We start from the raw sequence: 27230 nt of genomic DNA on the forward strand, positions 1-27230 counted from the left end.
GTTACAAATATTAAATTTCAGATGTAGCGATAAAAATGTAAAGTTGGTAAAATCATTGTCTTTTTTTGTTTTCCATTTTTTCTTGTGAGATTATTGGTTGCACTGATTTATGTTATGTAAAAAAAAAAATTCAGAAGATACAGATTGAGCCTTTCCTGCACCGTCCCGTCACATTACTGAACCCTGCCCTTGAGGGTCCGGTCAGGATTGTATACCCCGGAGCCCGGGTGAAGCAGCTTACCTTAGAGTTCAGGTACTGATGTAACAACATCCTCAGTTCTGTGTTTTGTTGTCTCAGAGCCGATGTTTCGGTAATCAATTCGGATCGACTGGTCAGGACATCACTGAAACACAGAAGATGAGGGGAACTGAAAAAAACACCAATGTTACCTCTCCATGAAACACTGAGCGTCCAGTCACATCCAAACTTCTTAGTACAGATTGTAAAATGTTCTGTCCTCCTTTATGAGGCGAAACACTCTGTACATAGAACCTGGTGCCCACCCGTAATCTCTCGCAGTGCCGCACAGCAGGGCATGCTCCATCTGTAGCCCATGATATATTGACGACATCACTACTATTCCAATCGTACAATTAACCTCATTCCACGTCAAGAGATGACATCAAATATAGGCTTGAGTATTTGTGTAGGATACAAGGTACCAGACGTACTAATACTTCTCCATGGCGGATTCCAGGGCGTCCCAGACCTTGAGCTGAGATGGTGGGATGACGTGCGCCGCCGTGTTCCAATAGGCCGCATCCTCGCTGCTGTCGCGCTCCTCTATCCCTGGTGATCTTGGATGTGGTTTCTCTCTGTAGGTAGAGTTACGTGTTATGATTCCGGGACCGAGGAGGATCAAAAAATGCGAAAACCCAAAAAGTAACCAGAGTGGCTGGAACCTTAACGGACTTCAGACCTAATCCTGACACACAACTAGAGGTAGCCGTGGGACGAGCCTACGATGACCTGGACGCCTCGACACAGCCGGAGAACTAAATATTCTTACAGATAGAGATCTAAAAAAAAAGTTAATATGCCTCGGAGCAATCCCCAAAGATATAGATAGCCCCCTACATGTAAAGGCTACGGTGATATAGGAAAACACAATACAAACAGGTTTCAGCAAAGATGAGGCCCATACTATCTTTATAGGAAAGGATAGGAAAGAGCAACTGTCCGCAGCCGTAAAAAGACTAATAAATCTCAGCACGCCTGATATGGAAAAACCGTGAGGAAACACGGCCTCTCCCCCACTATATCAGTACTCTGATGTTACTGGGATCCGAAAACACTAATATAGATGAGGGACTGAATTTAATACCAAGCATGACAAACACAATACCTTGCAGAATCATGGAGCTAAGTATACAGACACTCCCAGCAGGGAATGATCCAATTCCACCAGGAACTCCACACAGCCAAAATAGAAATCAAGCCATAGTATCAAAACAGAAAAAACAACAAGAAAGTGGAAACAATAAACAGAGGTGCAAAGACCACTTATCTGAGAGGAGTTTTGGTAGTGAGCAGGGCTGGTTTCAGAATGTCCTTAACACACAGGAAATCAATTGAGCACCGGCAAGTAACAGGAGAAAACTACTCAGTTATATAGGCCCAATCCGAAAGGCCTGATTGCCAGTCCTCCACATGTGTGTGGCTCTCATTCCACACATCAACTGCACCGCCAGCTCGGACCACAAGAGGGAGCCCCAAACTGGAAAATACATTCACAACAGCTACGTATATAAATATATGAGGGACGTCACTACTGCCCTGTCCGGGGTCAAAACTTCAAAACTGCTGTGGTGCACTGAATGAGTTTTGGAATTTGCCCTCAGCGGTATTACATCATCGGCCCAATAATATTTCACGCTAAAACCTACTTGCCAAGAAAGCTCAGAGCAACGATAGAAATAATGAGATGGACCTGTGTTGGTGGGCTGCCATCGTGAAGGCCTTCAGTGCTCGCAGGACATCGTTGGGGTGTATGAGGTCCGGTGGGTGGAGAAGGGTCTGATCCGACTCCTGCAATCCTTCTTCATCCTTAAATATAGCAGAAAGGTGATTGTCAAGATCAGATCAGTACATTCTTCTTTCTAGCTGGCCTCAGATTGGGTCAGAACCTGGGCTTGTATGAGGATCGGCTGGTAGACGGTTGGGCCAGTCTGACCCAGTGTGGAACACTCTATACTAGGTCGATAGAAATGCCCTATCACTAAACAGAGGGCTAATCAGGGGCCTGAAGTTTTAAGCTCCTCCCCCCTGACTCCTGACAAAGAGTCAGATCTGCCATGTTGTGTGTCGAGACCCATCCCAGCCCACTTAGCACCTTCTCTGGGACAACTGACTCCGTGCCTCCCCTCTGACTCCTGACAAAGAGTCAGATCTGCCATGTTGTGTGTCGGTACCCATCCCAGCCCACTTAGCACCTTCTCTGGAACAACTGACTCTGTGATCTGGCTTCATTCACCCCGGATATATAACAGGTGTAATGGCCTCTCTTACCTGTGGAGGTCGCTCTTCCTGCTTTTTGTACTTCAGAAAAAAGTCCACAAGTTTGTAGACATCGTCTTCCACTTCTAACTGCAGCGCCTATACAACGGGGGGGACATTATTGCATGATTAGCTTCATAATGGGGGGCACAAGCCCATCAGCCTGTCACTAGGGGAGTTATAGCTCCTTACATACACTCCCATATCTATAGGACCCCCACTGACGGCAACTGCAGTGCCTTCAGGACATGTCTACAACGGTGGTGGTCAACCCAAGGTTCAGTCACGGGGCACCCGCAACTACTAAGAGTAGGGGCTACAATGCCAATGTCCCGTTTCAGTCTTCACAGCCCCATTTGCACGTACCCCGAATATGGAGTCCAGCCGTATGAGGGAGCGCTCGTCTTTTTCCAGAGGGGCCAGAAGCTGAACCAGTTTATTCTCTATCAGGAATCCCTGGGAAAAGTAAATGAGTGATGACGTGACAGCACCATTCTTCAGCCCATATATACGCACAGGACCAGGGGGGGTAACAGGTGACCCCCGACCACTGGCCACTTACAGACTCATCACACAGAACCTCCAGGATCCGCTTCACAGTCCGGCGAGAAAACGGCGGTGACAAAGAGTCCGAGCGTTCCTGGTCCCCGGATGCCACCGCTTCATGACGGCCTCCTGCGTATGACAATAGAGGGGATATTACAGAACCACCATTGGCCTAAAATCAGGAAACAAGTGTAAGCAAGGGTTTTATCTCACCCAGTGCTGGATTCACATCTACACTGCTCAGTACTGCTGTGTAACGTCCTCCATGCTATTGCTTTCTAGTATTTTATCTCACCCCAGAGCTGGATTCATACTTCTTAGAAGTGTGTTATCTCACCCAACTGCTGGTTTCACATCTACACTGCTCAGTACTGCTGTATAATGTCCTCCATGCTGCTCCTGGCTTCTAGTAAATGTTTTATCTCACACCACAATAGCTTTTGCAGGTATACTGCTTGGTACGGCTGTATAATGTTCACTGTGCGGCTGCTTTCTAGTAGGTATTTAATCTTACACCACAGCTGAATTCACAGCTACACCGCTCAGTACTACTGTATAATGTCCTCCATGCTGCTACTGACTTCTAGTAAGTGTTTTATCTCACCCAACTGCTGGCTTCACAGCTATAGTGCTCAGTACTGCTGTATAATGTCCTCCATGCTGCTACTTTCTTAGAAGCGTGTTATCTCACCCAACTGCTGGCTTCACAGCTACAGTGCTCAGTACTGCTGTATAATGTCCTCCATGCTGCTACTGTCTTCTTAGAAGCGTGTTATTTCACCCAACTGCTGGTTTCACAGCTACACTGCTCAGTACTGCTGTATAATGTCCTCCATGATGCTGCTACCTTATAGTAAGTGTTTTAGTTCATCTAACTACTGTCGTCACAGCTACACTGCTCAGTACTGCTGTATAATATGTCTTTCATGCTGCTACTGCCTTCCGGTAAGTGTTTCAGCTCACCCAACTCCAGGCTTCACAGCTACACTGCTCAGTACTGCTGTATAAGGCTATATGCACACGCTGCAGTTTTTTCTGCACACAAACTGCAACCAAAACTGCCCCTTGTTACAGAGAGCCCGGAAATGTCATAAGGCTGTGTGCACACGATGCGTTTTTTACCGCGGAAACGCTGCGTTTTGAACCGCAGCGTTTCAGTGGCAAATTGCATGCGTTCAGCTTTCCCAGCAAAGTGTATGGGAAAGCTGAAAAATCAGTGCACATGCTGCGTTTCTTTCCGCAGCGTTTTGGATGCCAAAAATCGGTGCGGAAAGAAAAGCAGCATGTCACTTCTTTTGTGCGTTGTGGCTGCGTTCTCTCCCCCATTGAAATCAATGATGTGGGGTCAGAACGCAGCCACAACGCATGGACCTGCTTTTTTGTTGCGGTCCGCGGCCTTTGTCGGCACGCCAGAACGCAGGCATTTACCTGGAAGTGAGGTCAAGAGGCTTCCTGTTGACCTCACTTCCTGGCAAAGCCCCCGGTGTCGCCAAAGTGCCCGCCCCGACCCCCGAGTCCCCGACCCCCCTCCCGAAAATCCAACATGGCCGCGCGCACAGTAGCGCACCGGCCGCCCTGCTCCTATGATTTCTGTCGCATGTGCAATAACACATGCGACAGAAAACTGTTCCCCAGGCCCTGCCTGTTCACCCCAATTCCCCCCGGTGTCATACATACCTGTCCGGTCGCAGCGCTGATCCCCCGCGGCCCCCTCCTCCTTCAGTGCACGCTGGCCGGTCACATGTGCAGAGCAGCTGACAGCCAGCACAGTGTTCAGTGTGAGCTGTGCTGGCTGCTTAGCACTGTGCAGCTGTGACCCGGGGAGAGTGGGTGCAGATTCTTTGCACCCACTCTCCTCAAATGGAGGGTCTGCCCTCCTAGAAAATGGGGGATACGTTTCCTGAACGTGCCCCCATATTCTAGAAGGTCCAGAGGCGACGTGGGACATCCATATGGATTTCTGCGGACCCATTTTTTTTTATTAAATTGGAGAACAAGGGAATGATTTGGGGAGTGTTTTTTCTAATAAAACATTTTTTGTTGTCTTTTTTTGCTTTTGTTTACTGTCAATTAGTTATGTCGGGTGTCTGATAGACGCCGTGACATCACTAATTGCTGGGCTTGATGCCAGGTGACATTACACATCTGGTATCAACCCCATTTATTACCCCGTTAGCCAACGCACCAGGGCGCGGGATGAGTTGGGGCGAAGCGCCAGGATTGGCGCATCTAATGGATGCGCCACTTCTGGGGCGGCTGCGGCCTGCTATTTTTAGGCTGGGAAGAGTCCAATAACCATGGCTCTTCCCACCCTGAGAATACCAGACCCCAGCTGTCAGCTTCACCTTGGCTGGTGATCTAATTTGGGGGGACCCCACGTTATTTTTTTTTTTATTCTTTATTTATAAATAAAAAAAAAAAACATGGGGAGCCCTCCAAATTGATCACCAGCCAAGATGAAGCTGCCAGCTGTGGTTTGCAGGCTACAGCTGTCTGCTTTACCCTGACTGGCTATCAAAAATAGGGGGGACCCCACGCCATTTTTTTCATTGTTTTTTTTTTATTGGATAAATACTAAGCTAGGCACCCTTTAGTGCCACATGAAAGGTACTAAAGGTGCCAGCTTAGAATATGCAGGCGGGGGTAGGACGTTCTATATATTTGACATCCCTTCATCCATTGACGCTTTTTAGGCTGTGTGCCCACAATCAGGGTTTGCAGCGTTATGGGCGCTGAGTGTTTTCCCTGCGTCCATAACGCTGCGTTGTGCAGTAGAAGCACAGTGGAAGGATTTTTGGAGATCCCATGCCCACTGTGCTTCTTTTCTCCGCAGCATAAACTGACCGGTAGCGTGGCTTCCCGAGCCTCAGCATGTCAATTTATGCTGCGGAGACGAGAGTGTTCTCTGCAGGTAGCATAGAGCTCCACAGCAGCCTGAACCCAAATCGTGGGCATGGGCAGCTGCAGGAAGGCTGACACTGTACTAGACGCCGTGTCGCTGGATCATGGCTACATAGCCTTAGGCCCCTTTCACACGTCAGTGATTCTGGGACGTTTGTGCTTTTTTTTAAACGTACCAGGATCACTGACATACGCAGACCCATTATAATGAATGGGTCTGCTCACAGATCAGTGATTTTTCACTGCACGTGTCTCCATGCGGCGTACCCGCGTGTGCGTGATTGCCGCACGGAGACATGTCCATTTTTTTCTGGCATCACTGATGTCCCACGGACCACGCAGTGGTGTGGTCCGTGAAACACGTGCCAGAAAAAAACGTGCTTTTAAAATAAAAAACATTTTAACTCACCCGGCGTCCAGCGATGTCCTCTGCAGCCCGTGCAGCTTGCTGCTTCTGAGCCGGCTGATTACTGTCGCGCATATTCATGATGTGCGACACAGCCGACCCGGAAGCAGCTGCTGCGGGGGTCAGCGCCGGCCGGATGCTGCACCGCGGGAGCGATCAGCACCATGGAGAGCGGGTGCAGGTGAGTTAATCTCTAAGTGCAATCACGGGCCACGGAGAACGGAGCCCGGATTGCACTTAGACAACCCACGTGTGCCGTGATTCACGGCACACGGAGGGACATGTGCGTGTTTTACACGCCAGTGAAAAACGTCAGTGTTTTTCACTGACATGTGAAGCGGGCCTAAAAGTGAGAATATTGTTGCTACAGCAACATTTTGGGTGAAGTAGCTGTGGATTCAAAATGCTTAATATACTCCTGAATAAAATCCTTGATGGGTGCAGATTCCAAAATGGGGTCACTTGTGGGGGTTTTCTGACGTATAGGTACCTAAGGGGCTTGGTGCGCGAAGTTTATTTCAACTTTTCCAAAATTCAAATGGTGCTCCTTCCATTCCAAGCCCTCCCATTTATCCAAACAGAATGTGGAGAAGGAAATGACATCACAGGTTTTTTTTTCCAAAGGTCTGTGTTCAACCAACTTTATTATCACTGACAAGTCTTAAAAAACGCACCTAAAAAAACGCATGAAAAACGCATGAAAAACGCATGAAAAACGCATGAAAAACGCATGCGTTTTCAATGCGTTGTTTCTCAAAAAGCATTGTTTACAATTCTCCCCTCTGCCAGAGGGTGCGTTTTTTTCCGCGCGGAAAAAAAAGCAACGTGTGCACATACCCTAAAAACCACTTGTAACGATGATGCATTTTTTGTTGCTTTTTTTGTCAATTCTGGCTTCATGTGTTTGTCAGTATAGAAAGTGCCAAAACAGCCACAAAAAAGCAAGATACCACATGCTGGATTTTTTTGTCAGAAGTTTGTGACATAAACTGCAATGTGCGCGCAGCAAATCTGACTTCTCATAGACATTAGTGGGAAGTGAAAAGTCAGAACTTTCTGACAACAAAACTGCACCAAAAAAAGTGACAAAAAAGCAACAAAAACTGCAGCGTGCGCACACAGCCTAAAGGCCTCCATGCTGTTGCTAACTTCTAGTATGTGTTTTATGAACCTGAAGAGCTGCATTAGCAGGTACACTGCGGTATAATGTGCTCAATGCTGCTGCTTTCTAGTAAGAGTTTCTCACCTAACCACTGCTTTCACAGCTACACTACTCAGTACTGCTGTATAGTGTCCTCCATGCTGCTGCTGCTGCTGCCTTCTGCTAAGTGTTTTAGCTCACCCAAAAGGCAGCTACACTGCTATTTACTGCTGTATAATGTCCTCCATGCTGCTCCAGACTTCTAGTAAGTGTTTTATCTCACCCCACAATTGCTTTTGCAGGTATACTGCTTGGTACTGCTGCATAATGTCCTCTGTGCGGCTGCTTTCTAGTAAGTATTTAACCTTACACCACAGCTGTATTCACAGCTACACTGCTCGGTACTGCTGTGTAATGTCCTCCTGCTCTTACTTTCTAGTAAGTGTTTTATCTCACCCCACAATTGCTTTTGCAGGTATACTGCTTGGTACTGCTGCATAATGTCCTCTGTGCGGCTGCTTTCTAGTAGGTATTTAACCTTACACCACTGCTGTATTCGCAGCTTCACTGCTCAGTACTGCTGTGTAATGATTGTCCTCCTGCTCTTACTTTCTAGTAAGTGTTTTATCTCACTCTAGAGTTGCACTTACACCTGCACTGCTCAGTACTTCTGTATTATCTCATCCTGCTCCAAAGTAAGTATTTTATCTCACTCCAGAGCTGGATTCACAGTTACACTGCTCAGTACTGCTGTGTAATGTCTTCCATGCTGTTGCTTTCTAGTATTTTATCTCACTCCAGAGCTGGATTCACAGTTCCACTGCTCAGTACTGCTGTGTAATGTCCTCCATGCTGTTGCTTTCTAGTATTTTATCTCACCCCAGAGCTGGATTCACAGCTACACTGCTCAGTACTGCTGTGTAATGTCCTCCATGCTGTTGCTTTCTAGTATTTTATCTCACCCCAGAGCTGGATTCACAGCTACACTGCTCAGTACTGCTGTGTAATGTCCTCCACACTACTGCTGCAGGAATCCTTCATGTCTGTGTGCACATGAGAGATATCATTGCAGCCAGTCTCCACCCACCAGCTCAGAGACAAGTGAAAACTACAGATAAACCTCCCACATGAAACGTATATCCCAAAGTAATCCTGCTGGGCAATACAGAGTTAACTGGCTCAATGAACATGTACATAAGGAGGTCTATAACATCAGCTGTAAACAGACGAGCAGGGCATAAAAGAATATTGCAATCAAAGCTTCCATTTTCTCATAAATCTTGGCTCGCATTTCTCTGCCAGGCGACTGTCCGCAGCAGGAGCCCTCCCCCACCAATGATAAGGTATCTATGCGGCTGAAGTCTCACCAGAGCTCCTCATGACCTCCTGGGCCAGCATGCTGGCTGTCTTCTGTTCCTTGGGCTTCACCGTCAGCGGGCCGACATTACCCATGAACCCCAGGTCCGGCGCCTTCCATGGGAGTCCGAGCTGCTGCTCGTGTATGATGCGATCCACCTCCAGCGCCTTCTGCACCAGCTGCTTCATCTCCTCCTCATTCATCAGCCAGATGTCATGAAACTTCCTGGAGTCCACAGCTGCGAAATGCCTGGTATGGAGGGGAGCAACGACGGGGAGATCACTACTAAGCTAGAGGGAAGTGGAAACAGTCAGCAAGCCTGACCACAGTCCACCTGGGCTGACCGCATTTTCTTCTGCAGCTCCTTGTACTGCTCGGCAATCCTCTTGAAGTCGTCGCTCAGGGCCTGGTTCTCCTCCTTGTACTGTTTGCTTTGCTTCTCCAGCTTTATCTTCAGGTTGTTGAGGACGTCCTGCAATCTGCCAAAAGAAAAAGGACAGAGGCAGAAAGGAGTAAGTGTTTCATCTCACCCCAGTGCTGGATCCACAGCTACACTGCGCAGCACTGCTGTATGATGTCCTCCATGCTGCTGCTTTGTAGTAAGTGTTTTATCTCATCTCCATACAACATTCACAGCTACTCTGCGCAGCACTGCTGTATAATGCCCTCCATGCTGCTGCTTTGTAGTAAGTGTTTTATCTCATCTCCATACAACATTCACAGCTACACTGTGCAGCACTGCTGTATAATGCCCTCCATGCTGCTGCTTTGTAGTAAGTGTTTTATCTCATCTCCATACAACATTCACAGCTACACTGTGCAGCACTGCTGTATAATGCCCTCCATGCTGCTGCTTTGTAGTAAGTGTTTTATCTCATCTCCATACAACATTCACAGCTACACTGCGCAGCACTGCTGTATAATGCCCTCCATGCTGCTGCTTTGTAGTAAGTGTTTTATCTCATCTCTATACAACATTCACAGCTGCACTGCTCAGCACTGCTGTATAATGCCCTCCATGCTGCTGCTTTGTAGTAAGTGTTTTATCTCATCTCCATACAACATTCACAGCTACTCTGCGCAGCACTGCTGTATGATGTCCTCCATGCTACTGCTTTGTAGTAAGTGTTTTATCTCATCTCCATACAACATTCACAGCTACTCTGCGCAGCACTGCTGTATGATGTCCTCCATGCTACTGCTTTGTAGTAAGTGTTTTATCTCATCTCCATACAACATTCACAGCTACTCTGCGCAGCACTGCTGTATGATGTCCTCCATGCTACTGCTTTGTAGTAAGTGTTTTATCTCATCTCCATACAACATTCACAGCTACTCTGCTCAGCACTGCTGTATGATGTCCTGCATGCTGCTGCTTTGTAGTAAGTGTTTTATCTCATCTCTATACAACATTCACAGCTACACTGCGCAGCACTGCTGTATGATGTCCTGCATGCTGCTGCTTTGTAGTGTTTTATCTCATCTCCATAAAACATTCACAGCTACTCTGCGCAGCACTGCTGTACGATGTCCTGCATGCTGCTGCTTTGTAGTAAGTGTTTTATCTCATCTCTATACAACATTCACAGCTCCTCTGTTCAGCACTGCTGTATGATGTCCTCCATGCTGCTGCTTTGTAGTAAGTGTTTTATCTCATCTCTATACAACATTCACAGCTACTCTGCGCAGCACTGCTGTATGATGTCCTGCATGCTGCTGCTTTGTAGTAAGTGTTTTATCTCATCTCTATACAACATTCACAGCTACACTGCGCAGCACTGCTGTATAATGTCCTGCATGCTGCTGCTTTGTAGTAAGTGTTTTATCTCATCTCTATACAACATTCACAGCTACACTGCCCAGCACTGCTGTATAATGTCCTGCATGCTGCTGCTTTGTAGTAAGTGTTTTATCTCATCTCTATACAACATTCACAGCTACACTGCGCAGCACTGCTGTATTATGTCCTGCATGCTGCTGCTGCTGCTTTCTATTCTGTGTTAGTCTCAGACGCACATCACAGTTCGAGGTCAATCATGTTGCAGTGCTGGATTCACATTTATAATGCTCAGTCGTACTGCACACTGTCATCCAACTGCTTTCGAATACATGTTTTATCTCACCCCCGGGAGCTGCACTGCTCAGTATCCCTGTGAAATGTCCTCCATACTGTGGATTCACAGCTACACTGGTCAGTACCAGGACAGCTATATAATGTCCTCCATGCTGCTGCTTCGTCAATGGTCTCCTGTGTGTTAAGGACATTCTGTAACCAGCTCTGCTCACTACCAGAACTCCTCTCAGATAAGTGGTCTTTGTACCTTTGCTGTTTGTTTTCCACTTTTTTTTTGCAGTTTATTCTGCTTAATACTAATGCTTGATTCCTATTTTGCCTGTGTGGAGTTCGTGGTGGAATGGGATCATTCCCTGCTGGGAGTGTCTGTATACTTAGCTCCATGATTCTGCAAGGTTTGTGTTTGTCATGCTTGGTATTATTCAGTCCCTCATCTGTATTAGTGTTTTTGAATCCCAGTAACATTTGAGTGCTGATACAGTGGGGGAGAGGTTGTGTGACCTCAGGATTTTTCCATATCAGTAGTGCTGCTTTATATTAGGGTTTTTATGGTCACAGACAGTTGCTCCTTCCTATCCTTTCCTATTAAGGTAGTTTGGGCCTCACCTTTGCTGAATCTGTCTTTTCTGGCTTTGTATTGTGTTTTTCTATATCACCGTAGCCTTTAAATGTGGGGGTTATCTATCTATCTTTGGGGACTGCTCTGAGGCAGATTAGCTTTCTTATATTTCTATCTATGAGATTATTTAGTTCTCCGGCTGTGTCGAGGCGTCCAGGTCATCGTAGGCTCATCCCACGGCTACTTCTAGTTGTGTGTCAGGATTAGGTCTGCAGTCCGTTAAGGTTCCAGCCACTCTGTTACATTTTTGGGATTCCGCATTTTTTGATCCTCCTCGGTCCCTGAATCATAACAGTCCTCCATGTTCACACACAACGGCTTACAGGGGTTACAGGAACTTTCTATGCCCAAAGCACGTCGGCAATTTTACCGTGTGATCTTCCTCTTCTGCTGGGACTTGGTGATGGTGTTCTCCTCGTCCCTCTTCTTCAGCACCTGGAAGTTATACTCCAGCTTCTCCTGGTTCAGCTGGTACGTGGCCTTCATCTGCTGCAGCTGCTGCTGGAGGATCTGTCACGGGAAGAGGCAGAGACATTACATGGGGGCTGCTGCCATCTCTGTGTACAGCCTACAGCTGTCTATGGAGATGACGCGGCTGTGTGTATGCAGCGACCACCCGTCCCTCACCTGCAGTGACCCCCGTCCCTCACCTGCAGTGACCGCTGTACCTCACCTGCAGTGACCCCCGTCCCTCACCTGCAGTGACCCCCGTCCCTCACCTGCAGTGACCCCCGTCCCTCACCTGCAGTGACCCCCGTCCCTCACCTGCAGTGACCCCCGTCCCTCACCTGCAGTGACCCCCGTCCCTCACCTGCAGTGACCCCCGTCCCTCACCTGCAGTGACCCCCGTCCCTCACCTGCAGTGACCCCCGTCTCTCACCTGCAGTGACCCCCGTCCCTCACCTGCAGTGACCCCCGTCCCTCACCTGCAGTGACCCCCGTCCCTCACCTGCAGTGACCCCCGTCTCTCACCTGCAGGGACCACCCGTCTCTCACCTGCAGGGACCACCCGTCTCTCACCTGCAGGGACCACCCGTCCCTCACCTGCAGCGACCACCCGTCCCTCACCTGCAGCGACCGCCGTCCCTCACCTGCAGCGACCGCCGTCCCTCACCTGCAGCGACCGCCGTCCCTCACCTGCAGCGACCGCCGTCCCTCACCTGCAGCGACCGCCGTCCCTCACCTGCAGCGACCGCCGTACCTCACCTGCAGCGACCGCCGTACCTCACCTGCAGCGACCGCCGTACCTCACCTGCAGTGACCGCCGTACCTCACCTGCACGTCTGTCTCCAGCTTAATCTTGATCATGTTGTATTCCTCCCCGTCCTGCACCCGGAGCCGATTCAGCTGCTGCTCGCACTCCTCCACCTTCTTCATCCTGCTCACAAGACTCTCCAGCTACAGAGACAGAGAGCAGAGTCCTGCATATAACACACAGACACAACAGAGCCCTGCATATAACACACAGAGCAGAGTCCTACATATAACACACAGACACAACAGAGCCCTGCACATAACACATAGAGCAGAGCCTTACACATCACATAGGGCAGAGGCCGGTACTCACCTCCCGCTCGCGCCTCGTCTGCGTTCCTTGCTCCCACTTCTTGCGGTTCTTATCCAGCAGGTCTCTGCGCTCTTGTTGGAAGGATTTCTGTAGGACACATGGATGGATCTGTGATCTCTGCTAGCACTGATCTGTAATGCCGGGGGGGGGGGGGGGGGGGGGGGATCAGTCACGCACCTCGATCTGCAGCAGCTCCTCGCGGTACGTCTTGCCCAGGCTCCGCACCTGCTCCTCCATCCTCTCGATCAGCAGGCCGATGTCCTCGGACTGTTTCTTCAGGTCCCGCACGTACTGGTCGTCCTTCCTCTTCAGCTCCTGGAAGAGATTCACAGGGATCCAACAGAATCAAAAAAAAATCACAGATCTAAAAGAGAATCTGTCAGCAGGTTTATGTGTAATCCGAGAGCAGCATAATGCAGGGGCAGAGATCCTGATTCCAGCAAAGTCACATAGTCCATTGAATTGTTATATAAATGGCACTTCAAGAATTAATCATATTAACCATTATCATGTGTAAATGGCCAAAAAATGTTAAAAACTTTTATTAATACATATTAAATATCTATAAAACCAGCAAGTGCTCCTTGAGAAAGCTTGGGCGAAACGCGCGTCGGGGTAAAGGGACATGGGCTGTACCAGACTGCTGCTGCTATAACGTAATAAAACCTTCACCTTGCTTTGCGGTATAATTCCTGTCCTATTATACACTTTAGTACCAGTAGGGGGCGCCGGTGGATTATTATAGCTTGTTGTTACTGTTATTACCACGGTGCTTCTGGCTGTGATCAGTGATACACACTGGTGGAATTTTTCCAGTTATTATAGGGCTGTATTACTGTTAACTCCTCGCATTATTGTTCATTATTGTTTATTTTTTTTTAATTAATTTTTCAAGTATAATTTTGGTGTTTTTTCATCTCATTATCCCAGAAGTGATTGTCTTTTATGAAGCGTTTGATGGTTTGGTCCCGTCTCTGTATAAAATGAATGAATTTAAAACTTATCATTCACATATTATTAACTCTATACTAAGCACCAACGGCTGATTTTATATATTTTTTATATGTATTTAATAAAAGTGTATTTTAACATTTTTTTATGTTGTCACTTCTTTTTGGCCGTTTACACACGGTTGGTAATGGTTGATATGAGTACAACAGATGCAGATCTAGCAGAGCTCGGAATGCTGAACTGTATAGCCCCGCCCACACCACTGACTGACAGCTCTGTATAGCCCCGCCCACACCACTGACTGGCAGCTGTGTATAGCCCCGCCCACACCACTGACTGGCAGCTGTGTATAGCCCCGCCCACACCACTGACTGGCAGCTGTGTATAGCCCCGCCCACACCACTGACTGGCAGCTGTGTAAAGCCCCGCCCACACCACTGACTGGCAGCTGTGTATAGCCCCGCCCACACCACTGACTGGCAGCTGTGTATAGCCCCGCCCACACCACTGACTGGCAGCTGTGTATAGCCCCGCCCACACCACTGACTGGCAGCTGTGTATAGCCCCGCCCACACCACTGACTGGCAGCTGTGTATAGCCCCGCCCACACCACTGACTGGCAGCTGTGTATAACCCCGCCCACACCACTGACTGGCAGCTCTGTAAAGCCCCGCCCACACCACTGACTGGCAGCTCTGTATAGCCCCGCCCACACCACTGACTGGCAGCTGTGTATAACTCCACCCACACTACTTACTGGCAGCTCTGTGTATAACCCCGCCCACACCACTGACTGGCAGCTCTGTGCATAACCCCGGCCACACCACGGACTAGCAGCTCTGTGTATAACCCCGCCCACGCCACTGACTGTCAACTCTGTGTATAACCCCGCCCACGCCACTGACTGTCAGCTCTGTGTATAACCCCGCCTACACTACTGACTGGCAGCTCTGTATAACCCCACCCACACCACTGACTGGCAGCTCCATGCATAACCCCGCCCACACCACTGAGTGGCAGCTCTGTGCATAACCCCGCCCACACCACTGACTGCCAGCTCTGTGTATAACCCCGCCCAGACCACTGATTGGCAGCTCTGTGTGTATAACCCCGCCCACACCACTGATTAGCATCTGCCATTATACAATCTACAAAGAAAACACAATCAGTGGTGGAGGTACGGTTGGACCAGGAAGCATGAGACTTCTAGTTCAGCAGTGATAATCTCCTGCTGATAAAACACTGATTATAATGAAACTACAGCACACAGCCTAGTGAGTGACACCCCCCCGTAATCTGTGCTCAGATTACATAGAAAACACCTGCTGACAGGCCCCTTGAAGGTGGGATCCAGGGAAATAATTTGGTCCAAGCTGGAAAGAATCTCCCAACTTCCTGACGCTCTCCTTAATGGGCCATCAATATCATGGCAGAGCCTTGCGGGCTGTCGCTGGGCGGTATATGATGGCAGAGCCTGCGGGCTGTGGCTGGGCGGTATATGATGGCGGAGCCTGCGGGCTGTGGCTGGGCGGTATATCATGGCAGAGCCTGCGGGCTGTGGCTGGGCGGTATATGATGGCGGAGCCTGCGGGCTGTGGCTGGGCGGTATATGATGGCGAAGCCTGCGGGCTGTGGCTGGGCGGTATATGATGGCGAAGCCTGCGGGCTGTGGCTGGGCGGTATATGATGGCGAAGCCTGTGGGCTGTGGCTGGGCGGTATATGATGGCGGAGCCTGCGGGCTGTGGATGGGCGGTATATGATGGCGGAGGCTGCGGGCTGTGGATGGACGGTATATGATGGCAGAGGCTGCGGGCTGTGGCTGGGCGGTATATGATGGCAGAGGCTGCGGGCTGTGGCTGGGCGGTACATGATGGCGGAGGCTGCGGGCTGTGGCTGGGCGGTATATGATGGCGGAGGCTGCGGGCTGTGGCTGGGCGGTATATGATGGCGGAGGCTGCTGGCTGTGGCTGGGCGGTCCTGTGGACTGTGGCTGGACAGTATATGATAGCAGAGCTTGCGGGCTGTGGCTGGGAAGTCCTGCGGGCTGTGGCTGGGCGGTCCTGCGGGCTGTGGCTGGGTGGCCCTGCGGGCTGTGGCTGGGCAGTATGTGATGGTGGAGGCTGTGGGCTGTGGCTGGGCGGCCCTGAGGGCTGTGGCTGGGCGGCCCTGCGGGCTGTGGCTGGGCGGCCCTGCGGGCTGTGGCTGGGCGGTATATGATGGCGGAGCCTGCAGGCTGTGGCTGGGCGGTATATGATGGCGGAGCCTGCGGGCTGTGGCTGGGCGGTATATGATGGCGGAGCCTGCGGGCTGTGGCTGGGCGGTATATGATGGCGGAGCCTGCGGGCTGTGGCTGGGCGGTATATGATGGCGAAGCCTGCGGGCTGTGGCTGGGCGGTATATGATGGCGAAGCCTGTGAGCTGTGGCTGGGCGGCCCTGTTGGCTGTGGCTGGGCGGCCCTGCGGGCTGTGGCTGGGCGGCCCTGTGGGCTGTGGCTGGGCGGTCCTGCGGGCTGTGGCTGGGCGGTCCTGCGGGCTGTGGCTGGGCGGTCCTGCGGGGGGCTCACCTGCTGCAGCTCCCCGATCAGGCAGTTCTTGTCCTCGATCATCTGGCCGCACTGCTGCTGTTGCGAGTCCAGCAGGGCCCACAGCTCATGCGGCAGACGCTTCTCTCCGCTCAGCAGCCATTTCTTGGTGATGTCTTCAAACTCCTCAAAGCTGCTATTGGCTTCGCTGTCTATTTTCTGGACCCTGAAGACAAAAAAACATGTAAGTGAAGGTGGAGAAGAAGCCGGTGTGATCGTCCCAGGGGCGTCCAATACGGAGACCGGAGAGCCGCTTACTGCAGGGCTCGTCTGCACACGAGAGCCCAGACATGTCTGATGGATGGAGACCACCATCCGTATTCCGGGTCCCCACACCCGCGGTGGAGCTGCACCCCGAGGACCGGCCTCTAACGCCGGGGTCGCCTCTTTAAGTGGCCTCACCTCAGCCTCCTCATCTCCTTCTCCTCGGCCCTCCGCTGCGTCTCTCTGGCATCTGCCGCCACCTGGATGTTGGTCACCAGTCCGGTCCCATCGCTCACCAGTTTGCTCAGCCGCTGACGGGAAACAGAACCACAAATGGAAAATGTCAAGTAAAATTGCAGGAAAGGTAAGGAAATAAACTGAAAATGTTGCCGGAGGCACAGCCGACCCCCACCCCCTCTATGGACACTTTCTGGTCTCAGCTTGGGCGCTCTGCCTGTAATGTGATGTCCGATTTATGTGCAAGATCTTCAGCAGCTTCGGAGGTCTTCTGCAGCCTTGGAGGTCTTCTGCAGCCACGGAGGTCTCCGGCAGCCTCGGAGGTCTTTGGCAGTCATGGAGGTCTTTGGCAGTCATGGAGGTCTTTGGCAGTCAAGGAGGTCTCCGGCAGCCTCTGAGGTCTTTGGCAGTCATGGAGGTCTTTGGCAGCCTCGGAGGTCTCCGGCAGCCTCGGAGGTCTCCGGCAACCTCGGGGGTCTTTTGCAGTCATGGAGGTCTTTGGCAGTCATGGAGGTCTCCGGCAGCCATGGAGGTCTTTGGCAGTCATGGAGGTCTCCGGCAGCCTCGGAGGTCTCCGGCAGCCTCGGAGGTCTCCGGCAGTCATGGAGGTCTTCGGCAGTCATGGAGATCTCCGGCAGCCTCGGAGGTCTCCGGCAGCCTCGGGGGTGCAATAAGCGCTGCACCGAGCCTCTTAATTATTTTTCCTGCAAACGACGGGCATCGATAACTGTGTCTGGGATCATTCACTGCAGGTGACAGCACGGGCCTCCAGAGGGCGCCAGTATCTTCCCTCACTGCACCATATACCACAGTTGATATAAAGTCTACACGCCCCTGGTAAAAATATCAGATTTCTGTCAGGAAAAATAATCCTACCAAGAAGACTAATTTCCGAGCTTATTTCACCGTTCTTGTGATCGTGGAGATGATGAATGACAAAAATGGAATCATTTCAGGTGGAAAAAGAAAAATAAAAGACCATAAATAATGTGGTTGCATAAGTCTCCACACCCTTGCACTAATACTTGGTGAAGTCCCATGTGAGCTTCTGGCAGCGTCTCTGGGTCGGGGGATATCATGTCTGGAATTGGTGATCTTCGCCCGCTCCTCCTGTGTACAGCGCCCTCCTCAGGTCACCGCAAAGTTTCCCTTGGACTCCGATCTCGGTCGCTCCAGAGCTTCCATCTTCTTCTGGAGAAGCCATTCCGTTCTTTTGCCGATTTGGAGGTCACCGAGGGTCGTTGTCATTGACCTTCCTCCTCATCTTCAGCTTTTTAGCAGAAGCCGGAAGGTTTTGACAGATATTTGTTCTGTCTGTAATCCCCTCCCCCTTTGACTAAAGCTCCAGATCCAGCTGCTGAAAAACAGCCCCAAAGCTGCCTCCACCATTCCTCACTGTGGGGAGGTGTGCAGTGTCGGCTTTGCACCTTGTGTAATTAAGGCCAAAAAGTTCCCCCTCAGTCCCATCAGACATAATACGTATTTTGCTTTTAGCAGACATGATGGAGGTTTTGGCCGGACCTGGATGGTTTTCTCTGTAACAAATGGCTCCATCCCCCCCCCCCCTCCCCCACAGGCCGGACATATGAAAAATATGGGAGATTGTTGTCACATGCAGGACACAACCAGGACTGGACAGAAATTCCTGCAGCTCCTTTAATGTTGCTATTGGACTCTTGGGACCACCCGGACAATTTTTCCTCATTTTTTTTAGGTCGTCCAGTTTTGGGTAATGCCCACTAAAGAAAGCAAGTTCAAAAGGTATCCCCTGTGTATTAGATAAAGGATACCGTCCCAATCTCCGCGGGGCTGACTGCTGGGACCCCTCTGAGGAGGTGTGACTGGAGCGGTGTGGTTCCTGCGCACTGACACTACATTCATTGTTAATGGGACCTCCGGAGAGAAGAATGATTGCAGTGTTGTGAAGCCCCGAGAACGCTGTGTCGGTGCATTACCTTCAGGGACTCCACGCAGCTGGATCCTGTCACCGGTAGGAAATCTTCTATTTGTTGTGACGCCACTCTCAGAATTGCGGTCAGTGGGGACCGCCACTGCAGATTAAGGGTGCCTGGGGCTGATGATAGGTGCAGTCAGTTGGAGTAGCCTCCTGAGAGTGAGGCAAGCCCCAGGGCCCTGTGTAGGTGTGTAGAACCACAAGGCGCAGAATAACTCCACACAAGCTAAATGTCTTTCAGGGGTTTTACTCACGGAAGGTGGCAGAGTGAGTAACCCGGGCGTAGCTGGGATGAACCAGGCTGGAACCAGGTGTCCTCCAGGCTGACTGATGAGGGTGACTACCAACTCGCCTTCCTTAGCCCTTTGCGTTTTGGGGTAACCCCGACTTTTAGTCCCTATGGGGGTCACCCAGGGAAGTTGCTGATGCCTCTCTCCCCTTCGTTTGGTTGCCGTTTGCTTGTCGCCTGGACCAGATCACTCCAGCTGCTTGCCTCCTGTGAACTATGGGCCCTAACTGTGGCTACATGGCTGCGGCTTTTGGGTGTTGTGGTGTGGGCTTTGAGGGCCCCACACCGGCAGGTTTAGCAAGGAAAGGTGGATCTATCCCCGCTCCGGGATCTGCCGCCCGTTTGGGCCTGGTACTCCCTAGCAGTCTCCTTACTTCCCACTCCGTGCTCTCTCTTTAGCTGAAGATGGATTTCGGGTAGCACTCCTAGGTGACCGTTCTCCCCCGTCGGTAGCCACTGCGCGGGCGCTGTTAGACTGCAACAGCCCCAGGGGTCTGCTCCTCTCTGAGCTCCCTGGACTCTGCACTAAGCCGGCTCACTGCTCCTCCTCTCCTGTTCTTGCCTACGCCACCTAGCAACCAGGCTCTCTTACCACACCCCTTGAGTGGAGATGGAGGCTTTTGGCCCCCTCCACTATTCCAGTGGAGGTGAAGGCTTTGCCCCCTCCTGGGATCCCCAGGGGTCCTCTCAAAGGTACATGTGTGAGACCTGATCACTATGCGCCTGTGTAGTCACACCTCGGTCAGCCTTCTGGATTACCTGTATTGTACTGTCCCCAGCATGGGTGCAGTACTCAGTGGTGCCTGACCAGGTCAGGGGCGCCACATTCCCCCTTAGTTATCACCAGCACGTCCTCGGGCTGCAAGACAACATTTTAAAAGGCATGCATAAAACATTAAAACATGTAAAACATTTTTAAAACCACCAGGTACCATACATCACCACCCTCCACCCACAAGTCCGTTAACCCACCCAAACCCTTTCACGTTGGCCGCGCCTTCAGCCACTTCTGGCAGGATGTAGAGGCGGCTTTCATGGTCTGGTGGTTTTCAGGGCATACCTGGCCTGGTGGAGCCGCGCCTTCAGCCTCTTCTGGCAGGATGTAGAGGCGGCCTCCACAGTTGGTGCTGACCAGGTACCCTCTTTGTGGTGGAGAGCCAGGCCCCATAAACAGGCATGCTCTCTGGTTGCAGGTGAGCCAAGGCCCCATAACGGACGTGCTCCCTGGTTGCAGACGAGCCAAGCCCCTAAACAGGCTGGCTCTGGTGGTGGTACCTCTGGTGTAACTATTTACACTGCGAGAGTTTGTGGCTATAGCCAGTTCATAGCCTTAAGGTTCATTTCTCACATTAGTTTATGTGGGCACATCTCTTAAACAGTAACGTTGCAAAACTTTTCAAACTGGTAACTTCTGTACTTTACTTTTCTTGCTTTATGTGGATTCCTCCTCACCAGGGCTTGGGCCTGTAGGGCTGCGGCACCTGTTGCTTCCTTGACCTCTTTCATCGTCCGTGGTGGTCTCATCAGTAGGTTCCTTATCTGTTCTTTCTCTATCTCTGTCTTTCCTTTCTTCTTCTGTGTCTGTTTCTTTTTCTTTAGGACATGGTGTAACATCGAGTGCATACCAGCCTCTTTCTCCTTGATGCATTGTAAATTGCACTGTGTCTCCCATCCTTAGGTTCCTTCCAGGATGTCCTCTGGGCAAATGAGCTCTAACGTCTCTTCTGTTGACAAAAATGCCTTCTTTCATACCAGGTGCTACTATAAAGCCGTATCCTGATTTTAGGCTGAAATCTTCCACTACTCCTCGACAAAGGGGTCCTCTGACCTGGGCTTTGGCTCTTCTCAGGAACCGTTTCTCCTCCAAGTCTCTGGCCGTGATTTCATCTTTCTGTTCTGGAGACTGTGGTGCAGGGAAAGACTGGGTTCTGCTACGGCGCCGTGTCTTGCGGACTGGATTCTGCGGGGTACAGCTTACAAGCTCCCAGGTGAGGCTTTTGGGCAAATCTTCTTCAGCGGAAGGTATCGGGTCTTCTTCGTCCCAGCGGGAGTATGGCAACATCTCTGGCTCGGGGTATGAATCCACTGCTGGTGGCTCCGGGGTCAGCTCCTCAGCCTTCTGTCCTCCTCTCCCCCTTAGTTCTTCTGAACACTCCTGTCGTGGCAGTGCTGGGGATGGACTTTCATCAGCAGGCCCGGGCGGGGGACTCTTTGGCGTGTTTGCTGCAGGAGTCGCCTTGGGGGTGTGCGGAGGGAGCAGATACCGGTCCACCATCTCCTGTGGGAACTTGGCCTCCAGGTCAGCCTTCAGTCTCCAGTATTCGGGGTCCGCACCTATCAGGGACTTCCTAGCAGGGACTTCCTTGGACTGGGGAGCGGTGTCCGCTCTGGCCTTGCGGGCCGGGGTAAACAGAGGTACCTTCTTGTCTTTGTGGGCCGCGCCTGACATGGCGGCGGCCTGGTCTTGGCGGGCCGCGCCTGACATGGCGGCGGCCTGGTCTTGGCGGGCCGCGCCTGACATGGCGGCGGCCTGGTCTTGGCGGGCCGCGCCTGACATGGCGGCGGCCTGGTCTTGGCGGGCCGCGCCTGACATGGCGGCGGCCTGGTCTTGGCGGGCCGCGCCTGACATGGCGGCGGCCTGGTCTTGGCGGGCCGCGCCTGACATGGCGGCGGCCTGGTCTTGGCGGGCCGCGCCTGACATGGCGGCGGCCTGGTCTTGGCGGGCCGCGCCTGACATGGCGGCGGCCTGGATCGGCGCCGCTGTCGCGGCCTGGATTGGCGTCGCAGCTGCGATGGGATCTTTGCAGGCTGGGCTGGGCGTCGCTGCAGCGATCTGGGCTTGGCGGGCCGCACCCGGCGTGGCTGCGGCCTGCTTCAGCGTCGCCGCGCCGGACGCCTCTTCAGGGACCGCGGGCATGGCAGCAGGGGTCGGGGCATCCGGGCTGGCAGGGGCAACACTGGACTCACCCATCGGTAGCATCATCGGGGCCGGAGTCGTCGCCGCTCGGTCTGGCACTCGGCGCGCGGCTCTCTCTTCATAGACCCGAACCGCCGCGGTCATTCCCAGGAACTCCGCACGTCCCTCTCTGATCTGCCTTCCGACCCTGGCTTCCAGTTGATCGCAGAACTCGGCAAGCTCCCGACACCACCAGGCAGCGGAGCCTGGCTCTGGGTCTCTGTGTTCAGACGCCATTTCCTCTGCGTCTTTTTCCTCTAACAGCAGACTTCTGGCTCCCTTTCTGTCCCGACGTCTCTGAACGCTTCCGCTCTCTTCACTTGCGAGGTCAGGACTCTGCAGGGGATCTCTGGGTAGCCACACCTCTTCGTGGGCGGTAACTTCTTCCAGCGCGGGCTGCTGTTGTTTTTCAGCGCGCTTTTCATGGTGGCAATATGGCGGCGCTTCCAATTTTTCAAGCGGACCGCCCAGGCACATGGTCACCTGTCTGGACAGGTCTAGTCCTTATCCTGTTCGTGACGCCAGATGTCGAGCCCCGGGTACGCTGTGTCGGTGCATTACCTTCAGGGACTCCGCTGTCAGTCTGGATCCTGTCACCGGTAGGAAATCTTCTATTTGTCGTGACGCCACTCTCAGAATTGCGGTCAGTGGGGACCGCCACTGCAGATTAAGGGTGCCTGGGGCTGATGATAGGTGCAGTCAGTTGGAGTATCCTCCTGAGAGTGAGGCAAGCCCCAGGGCCCTGTGTAGGTGTGTAGAACCACAAGGCGCAGAATAACTCCACACAAGCTAAATGTCTTTCAGGGGTTTTACTCACGGAAGGTGGCAGAGTGAGTAACCCGGGCGTAGCTGGGATGAACCAGGCTGGAACCAGGTGTCCTCCAGGCTGACTGATGAGGGTGACTACCGACTCGCCTTCCTTAGCCCTTTGCGTTTTGGGGTAACCCCGACTTTTAGTCCCTATGGGGGTCACCCAGGGAAGTTGCTGATGCCTCTCTCCCCTTCGTTTGGTTGCCGTTTGCTTGTCGCCTGGACCAGATCACTCCAGCTGCTTGCCTCCTGTGAACTATGGGCCCTAACTGTGGCTACGTGGCTGCGGCTTTTGGGTGTTGTGGTGTGGGCTTTGAGGGCCCCACACCGGCAGGTTTAGCAAGGAAAGGTGGATCTATCCCCGCTCCGGGATCTGCCGCCCGTTTGGGCCTGGTACTCCCTAGCAGTCTCCTTACTTCCCACTCCGTGCTCTCTCTTTAGCTGAAGATGGATTTCGGGTAGCACTCCTAGGTGACCGTTCTCCCCCGTCGGTAGCCACTGCGCGGGCGCTGTTAGACTGCAACAGCCCCAGGGGTCTGCTCCTCTCTGAGCTCCCTGGACTCTGCACTAAGCCGGCTCACTGCTCCTCCTCTCCTGTTCTTGCCTACGCCACCTAGCAACCAGGCTCTCTTACCACACCCCTTGAGTGGAGATGGAGGCTTTTGGCCCCCTCCACTATTCCAGTGGAGGTGAAGGCTTTGCCCCCTCCTGGGATCCCCAGGGGTCCTCTCAAAGGTACATGTGTGAGACCTGATCACTATGCGCCTGTGTAGTCACACCTCGGTCAGCCTTCTGGATTACCTGTATTGTACTGTCCCCAGCATGGGTGCAGTACTCAGTGGTGCCTGACCAGGTCAGGGGCGCCACATTGTCAGTGCGCAGGATCCACACGGGGATAATCAGAGCCCCGATTCCCTGGATCATTGGGGTCCCAGCAGTCGGACCCCAGAGACTGGGAAGTTATCCTCTATGTAAGGCCTCCCTTCACACGTCCGTGTTTCCGGTACATGTGACGTCCGTTTTCACACGTACCGGAGACACGGACACACGAAGACCTATTAAAATCAATGGTATTTTCCCATGGACCGTGTGGAGCATGCATGTGTCCGTGTGCTCCACATGGTCCACGGGAAAGAAGGGAATTTTGTTTACTTACCGTAAATTCCTTTTCTTCTAGCTCCAATTGGGAGACCCAGACAATTGGGTGTATAGCTACTGCCTCCGGAGGCCACACAAAGTATTACACTTAAAAGTGTAAGGCCCCTCCCCTTCTGCCTATACACCCTCCCGTGGGATCACGGGCTCCTCAGTTTTAGTGCAAAAGCAAGAAGGAGGAAAGCCAATAACAGGTTTAAAGACAAATTCAATCCGAAGAACATCGGAGAACTGAAACCATTCAACATGAACAACATGTGTACCCGAAAAAAACAAAAATCCCTAAGAAAACAGGGCGGGTGCTGGGTCTCCCAATTGGAGCTAGAAGAAAAGGAATTTACGGTAAGTAAACAAAATTCCCTTCTTCTTTGTCGCTCCTAATTGGGAGACCCAGACAATTGGGACGTCCAAAAGCAGTCCCTGGGTGGGTAAAAGAATACCTCGTGATAGGGCCATCAAACAGCCCTGTCCTACAGGTGGGCAACCGCCGCCTGAAGGACTTGTCTACCTAGGCTGGCGTCCGCCGAAGCGTAGGTATGCACCTGATAATGCTTGGTAAAGGTGTGCAGACTCGACCAGGTAGCCGCCTGGCACACCTGCTGAGCCGTAGCCTGGTGCCGTAATGCCCAGGACGCACCCACGGCTCTGGTAGAATGGGCCTTCAGCCCTGAAGGAACCGGAAGCCCCGCAGAACGGTAGGTTTCAAGAATTGGTTCCTTGATCCACCGAGCCAGGGTGGATTTGGAAGCTTGCGACCCTTTACGCTGACCAGCGACAAGGACAAAGAGTGCATCCGAGCGGCGTAAGGGCGCCGTGCGGGAAATGTAGATCCTGAGTGCTCTGACCAGATCCAACAAATGCAAACCTTTCTCAAATTGATGAACTGGATGAGGACACAAGGAAGGTAATGTGACATCCTGATTGAGATGAAAGGGGGATACCACCTTAGGGAGAAACTCAGGAATCGGACGTAGAACCACCTTGTCCTGGTGAAACACCAGGAAGGGAGATTTGCATGAGAGCGCCGCTAGCTCGGACACTCTCCGAAGAGACGTGACCGCTACTAGAAAGGCCACTTTCTGTGAAAGACGAGAAAGGGAAACATCCTTCATAGGCTCGAAAGGCGGCTTCTGGAGAGCAATTAGAACCTTGTTCAGATCCCAGGGCTCTAACGGCCGCTTGTAAGGAGGGACGATATGACAAACTCCTTGCAGGAACGTGCGTACCTGAGTAAGTCGTGCTAGGCGTTTCTGAAAAAATACAGATAGCGCTGAGACTTGTCCTTTAAGGGAGCTGAGCGACAAACCTTTTTCCAATCCGGATTGCAGGAAGGAAAGAAGAGTAGGCAATGCAAAAGGCCAGGGAGAAACTCCCTGAGCAGCGCACCAAGATAAGAATATCTTCCACGTCCTGTGGTAGATCTTGGCGGAGGATGGTTTTCTAGCCTGTCTCATGGTGGTAATAACCTTTCGAGATAATCCTGAAGACGCTAGGATCCAGGACTCAATGGCCACACAGTCAGGTTCAGGGCCGCAGAATTCAGGTGGAAAAACGGCCCTTGAGATAGCAAGTCTGGTCGTTCTGGTAGTGCCCATGGTTGGCCTACCGTGAGGTGCCACAGATCTGGGTACCACGATCTCCTCGGCCAGTCTGGAGCGACGAGGATGGCGCGACGGCAGTCGGCCCTGATCTTGCGCAGCACTCTGGGTAACAATGCCAGAGGTGGGAACACATAAGGTAGCCGGAATTGCGACCAATCTTGAACTAAGGCGTCTGCCGCCAGAGCTCGGTGATCGTGAGACCGTGCCATGAAAGCCGGGACCTTGTTGTTGTGCCGTGACGCCATCAGGTCGACGTCCGGCATCCCCCAGCGGCGACAGATCTCCTGAAACACATCCGGGTGAAGGGACCATTCCCCTGCGTCCATACCCTGGCGACTGAGGAAGTCTGCTTCCCAGTTTTCCACGCCTGGGATGTGAACTGCGGATATGGTGGAAGCCGTGTCTTCCACCCACGTCAGAATCCGTCGGACTTCCTGGAAGGCTTGCCGACTGCGTGTTCCACCTTGGTGGTTGATGTACGCTACCGCTGTGGAGTTGTCCGACTGAATTCGGATCTGCTTGCCTTCCAGCCACTGCTGGAAGGCTTGTAGGGCAAGATACACTGCTCTGATTTCTAGAACATTGATCTGAAGGGTGGACTCTTCCTGAGTCCACGTCCCTTGAGCCCTGTGGTGGAGAAACACTGCTCCCCACCCTGATAGACTCGCGTCTGTCGTGACTACCTCCCAGGATGGGGGTAGAAAGGACTTTCCTTTCGACAAAGCGGTGGGAAGAAGCCACCACCGAAGAGATTCCTTGGCCGCCTGAGAAAGGGAGACGTCTCTGTCGAGGGACGTCGACTTCCCGTCCCATTGGCGGAGAATGTCCCATTGTAGTGGACGGAGATGAAACTGCGCGAAAGGGACTGCTTCCATTGCTGCTACCATCTTCCCTAGGAAGTGCATGAGGCGTCTCAAGGGGTGAGACTGGCCTTGAAGGAGAGATTGCACCCCTGTCTGTAGTGAACGCTGTTTGTCCAGCGGAAGCTTCACTATCGCTGAGAGAGTATGAAACTCCATGCCAAGATATGTTAGCGATTGGGTCGGAGTTAGATTTGACTTTGAAAAGTTGATGATCCACCCGAAACTCTGGAGAGTCTCCAGCGCAACGTTCAGGCTGTGTTGGCATGCCTCTTGAGAGGGTGCCTTGACAAGTAGATCGTCCAAATACGGGATCACAGAGTGACCTTGAGAGTGGAGGACTGCTACTACTGCTGCCATGACCTTGGTGAAGACACGTGGGGCTGTCGCCAGCCCGAAAGGCAGAGCTACGAACTGAAGGTGTTCGTCCCCTATAACAAAGCGTAGAAAACGCTGGTGCTCTGGAGCAATCGGCACGTGGAGATAAGCATCCTTGATGTCTATAGATGCTAGGAAATCTCC

At 52.0% G+C, this 27230-nt stretch overlaps 1 protein-coding gene across 4 annotated transcripts in view; it reads right to left on the reverse strand.

The window, feature by feature from the left end:
• Nucleotides 1–27230, reverse strand: part of DRC1 (dynein regulatory complex subunit 1) — a 40858-nt gene that overhangs the window by 3155 nt on the left and 10473 nt on the right. For 2 of the 4 annotated variants that reach the window (XM_075341313.1, XM_075341311.1), the window contains exons 4-17: nt 17045–17157; nt 16625–16808; nt 13286–13423; nt 13109–13195; nt 12817–12939; nt 11912–12051; nt 9193–9327; nt 8859–9097; nt 3060–3172; nt 2864–2953; nt 2510–2596; nt 1932–2047; nt 673–816; nt 242–344 (exon numbers count right to left, since the gene is read on the reverse strand). In XM_075341313.1, the coding sequence (XP_075197428.1) occupies nt 242–344; nt 673–816; nt 1932–2047; nt 2510–2596; nt 2864–2953; nt 3060–3172; nt 8859–9097; nt 9193–9327; nt 11912–12051; nt 12817–12939; nt 13109–13195; nt 13286–13423; nt 16625–16808; nt 17045–17157 (1812 nt within the window). Of the gene's footprint in view, nt 1–241; nt 345–672; nt 817–1931; nt 2048–2509; nt 2597–2863; nt 2954–3059; nt 3177–8858; nt 9098–9192; nt 9328–11911; nt 12052–12816; nt 12940–13108; nt 13196–13285; nt 13424–16624; nt 16809–17044; nt 17158–27230 lie in introns of all 4 variants that reach the window. The other 2 variants (XM_075341312.1, XM_075341314.1) reach the window with 2 other exon arrangements.

This window comes from Anomaloglossus baeobatrachus, chromosome 3 (genome assembly GCF_048569485.1).
Source record: "Anomaloglossus baeobatrachus isolate aAnoBae1 chromosome 3, aAnoBae1.hap1, whole genome shotgun sequence".
Classification (NCBI taxonomy): domain Eukaryota; kingdom Metazoa; phylum Chordata; class Amphibia; order Anura; family Aromobatidae; genus Anomaloglossus; species Anomaloglossus baeobatrachus.